This window comes from Penaeus monodon, chromosome 24, assembly GCF_015228065.2.
Source record: "Penaeus monodon isolate SGIC_2016 chromosome 24, NSTDA_Pmon_1, whole genome shotgun sequence".
Lineage (NCBI taxonomy): Eukaryota > Metazoa > Arthropoda > Malacostraca > Decapoda > Penaeidae > Penaeus > Penaeus monodon.
This window is the reverse complement of record NC_051409.1, coordinates 6,979,828-6,980,331: the sequence shown is the minus strand read 5'-3', so window position 1 is coordinate 6,980,331 and position 504 is coordinate 6,979,828. Positions and strand designations below refer to the sequence as shown.

Below are 504 nucleotides of genomic sequence, written 5' to 3'. Positions count from 1 at the left end.
AGATAGTTATGAATGCATATAAACCATAGCTTGATGTATTTCTCATTATCAGGAATGATGATAAATACACAAATTACAAAATATATATGATTAGATAGCTCCTTACCACAAAATGTTTAACATTTAACATTCAGCAGTAATACACACAACAGAATATATATGCATTAAATAATATTTAACTTCACTTTTGAAGTGTTATGACAAGGTGCAGCTTAATTACACTTATAATTTTGGTAAGCAAAGAAGGTATCGAGGCCATAGAAGACGGAGTTGATGAGACACATGGAGCCGACGGCTTTTCCCGAATCGGCCACTGGGGAAGACCTTCCGGGCTGGACGCTGTAGGTGTGGATGGTGATCCCTCCTAGCACCACCATTAGGGCCGCCAGAGTGAAGTTCACTTTCGTCTCCTGGATTGTGGAGAAGAGGAACTCAATATGGATGAAATCAGGGCCAAAGTTTGGTTTGTGACATAGAGGGGTTGTATAGATCAATGGTGTTGTG

The 504-nt window shown here is 39.7% G+C and overlaps 1 protein-coding gene across 1 annotated transcript in view; it reads right to left on the bottom strand.

Annotated features, from left to right (window-relative positions):
• Positions 1-7: 7 nt before the first annotated feature.
• The window catches only part of LOC119588987, a gene marked incomplete at its 5' end in the record, with an annotated part of 3,487 nt that continues 2,990 nt past the window's right edge, over positions 8-504 (bottom strand). The window contains 1 exon segment of the mRNA XM_037937590.1: positions 8-410. Coding sequence (XP_037793518.1) covers positions 213-410 — 198 coding nt within the window. The 3' untranslated portion in view covers positions 8-212.